This window comes from Triticum aestivum, chromosome 5D (genome assembly GCF_018294505.1).
Source record: "Triticum aestivum cultivar Chinese Spring chromosome 5D, IWGSC CS RefSeq v2.1, whole genome shotgun sequence".
Classification (NCBI taxonomy): Eukaryota; Viridiplantae; Streptophyta; class Magnoliopsida; order Poales; family Poaceae; genus Triticum; species Triticum aestivum.
In genome coordinates, this window is record NC_057808.1 from 396,349,568 (window position 1) to 396,351,324 (window position 1,757).

At 51.1% G+C, this 1,757-nt stretch overlaps 1 protein-coding gene across 1 annotated transcript; it reads right to left on the reverse strand.

The window, feature by feature from the left end:
- Nucleotides 1–230: 230 nt before the first annotated feature.
- On the reverse strand, nucleotides 231–1,523 carry LOC123122077 (uncharacterized). Its single transcript, XM_044542215.1, has 3 exons — nucleotides 1,246–1,523; nucleotides 856–1,142; nucleotides 231–693 (listed from the first exon to the last, which is right to left on the reverse strand). The coding sequence occupies exons 1-3, from the start codon at nucleotides 1,416–1,418 to the stop codon at nucleotides 350–352; spliced, it is 804 nt and encodes a 267-aa protein (XP_044398150.1). The 5' UTR covers nucleotides 1,419–1,523; the 3' UTR covers nucleotides 231–349.
- Nucleotides 1,524–1,757: the final 234 nt, after the last annotated feature.

A 1,757-nucleotide genomic window follows, 5' to 3' on the forward strand; every position in this document is an offset into this window, starting at 1 on the left:
ATGTTGTTTCATAAATATTATCCGTGGGTGTGGACTAAAAGCATAGAATCAGAGAGGTTAGTTTGGATCATAAAGTTGCAGAATCATACAACAGAGTTGTGATTCTGTCAAGTTTGTTGGGAACACCTAAACATCTATTTCCTTGTTTCCTATTTCAAAATGTAGGCTCGGTCAATGCTGCTTATAAATTATAAAAAGAGAGTAAATTGCACGGTTAGTATACGAAGTTGTCGTGGAAGTTCAGTCTTATACATCAACTTCAAAATCGCAGAGTCTGATACATGGCCTTGCTATTAGCATACATCACTCTTCATTGGGTTTAACATGAACTCATTACATTAACTTCTCGCTAGCTTTGCCCCTGATCTAGTCCATACGCATCAAAGGCCGGCAAAACCCCTGTGATAAGATTACCGAGAAAATGGAAGGGGAGGGCGGCCCAGCTCGGGGCGCTACTATGTTCCTCCTCCTCCTCCTCTTCTAGAGCTGCCACATCCTCCTTGCCCTCTCCATTGGCCGTGGGGCATGTGAACGGCAACTCAAGCAGGTTCATGAAATGTATGAAACCCTGCCCTTCGTTTGCCTGGCTCTTCTTTCCGCACAGGAAGCTCCCGTCAAGTGGGTGCAAAATCTGAAAGCTCTCAGGGCAAAATGCACATGCGGTCTTCAAGTGACTTTTGCGCGACGACTTCTCTGTGGATAGAGAAGAAAAGAAAGAAAAAGAAACAAAAGTTAGGACTAGTGGTCACCGTGGTAAATCTGAAGGGAAACCACATGCAAGTGTACCAGCTGAAAAGGTTATGCATATGATGGATGCTTTCTCATGGCGGTTCAGGTGTGGTGGTCGGTGCTTACCGATGATGGCGCATGTTTCGACGGCCGGCGCGCTGGAGTGGTGGTGGCTGTAGCGCAGCTCGGCGAAGAAGGTCTTGTCCGTGTCGTTGGCCTGGTTGCGCCTCCGTTTGCTGCTGGCGATCTTCTTCCTGCGAGCCACGAAGTTGACGTGGACCCAGATGTGGCTTTGGAAACCCACGTACGCGGCCATGAGAGGCTTGACGGGGACGAACTCCGAGCCCGGGTTGGTGGCGTTGTAGTGGCGGAGGGCGTGGTGGACGTGGCAGATGATGGAGGCGTCGCGCTCCCTGCAAAATCGATCCAGACATCACCATTAGCAATGGGTTAGTCGACACGAAAAAGACGGACACATAGTTACATACATGGGCTAAGCAAGCAAGGAGAACGTACTCTTCGGTGCGCTGACCCGTCGTCCCGTGCTCCGGCGATTGGCTGCCGCAGCCGCACATGGAGCGCTCCTGGAGCGTTTGGTCCTCGCGGTGCAGGTCGTGCACGAAAGCCGGCGGGATGCCGTCCTGCTTCCGCGTCAACATCCGCACCATCGACAACAGTGCCGATCCCATTGATGATGATCCAAAGATCGAGCGAGCGAGCGAGCGTCCTCTCGAGGGCTGAGAGATAGCGCAGCGTAGAATCCCTAGCTGTGCCCGGCCCTGCCTCTCTGTAACGCTATCGATCGTCTACGTCTAGTCCACCGTAGGTATTTGCATATATAGATGTGCCACCCGATTCTCACATGTACTAGTGCTCAACAGCCGAGCCTTGATCGGAATCGGAACTGAAAATGAAAAGGAATCCAAGCCCGACTCGATCCACCGTCTGCAAGTTGCAACTCTGAAGCTGGTCAAATTTTTACTTTTTTAAACTGAAGCCGGTCCTAAACCCGCTCCAATCCAGAAACC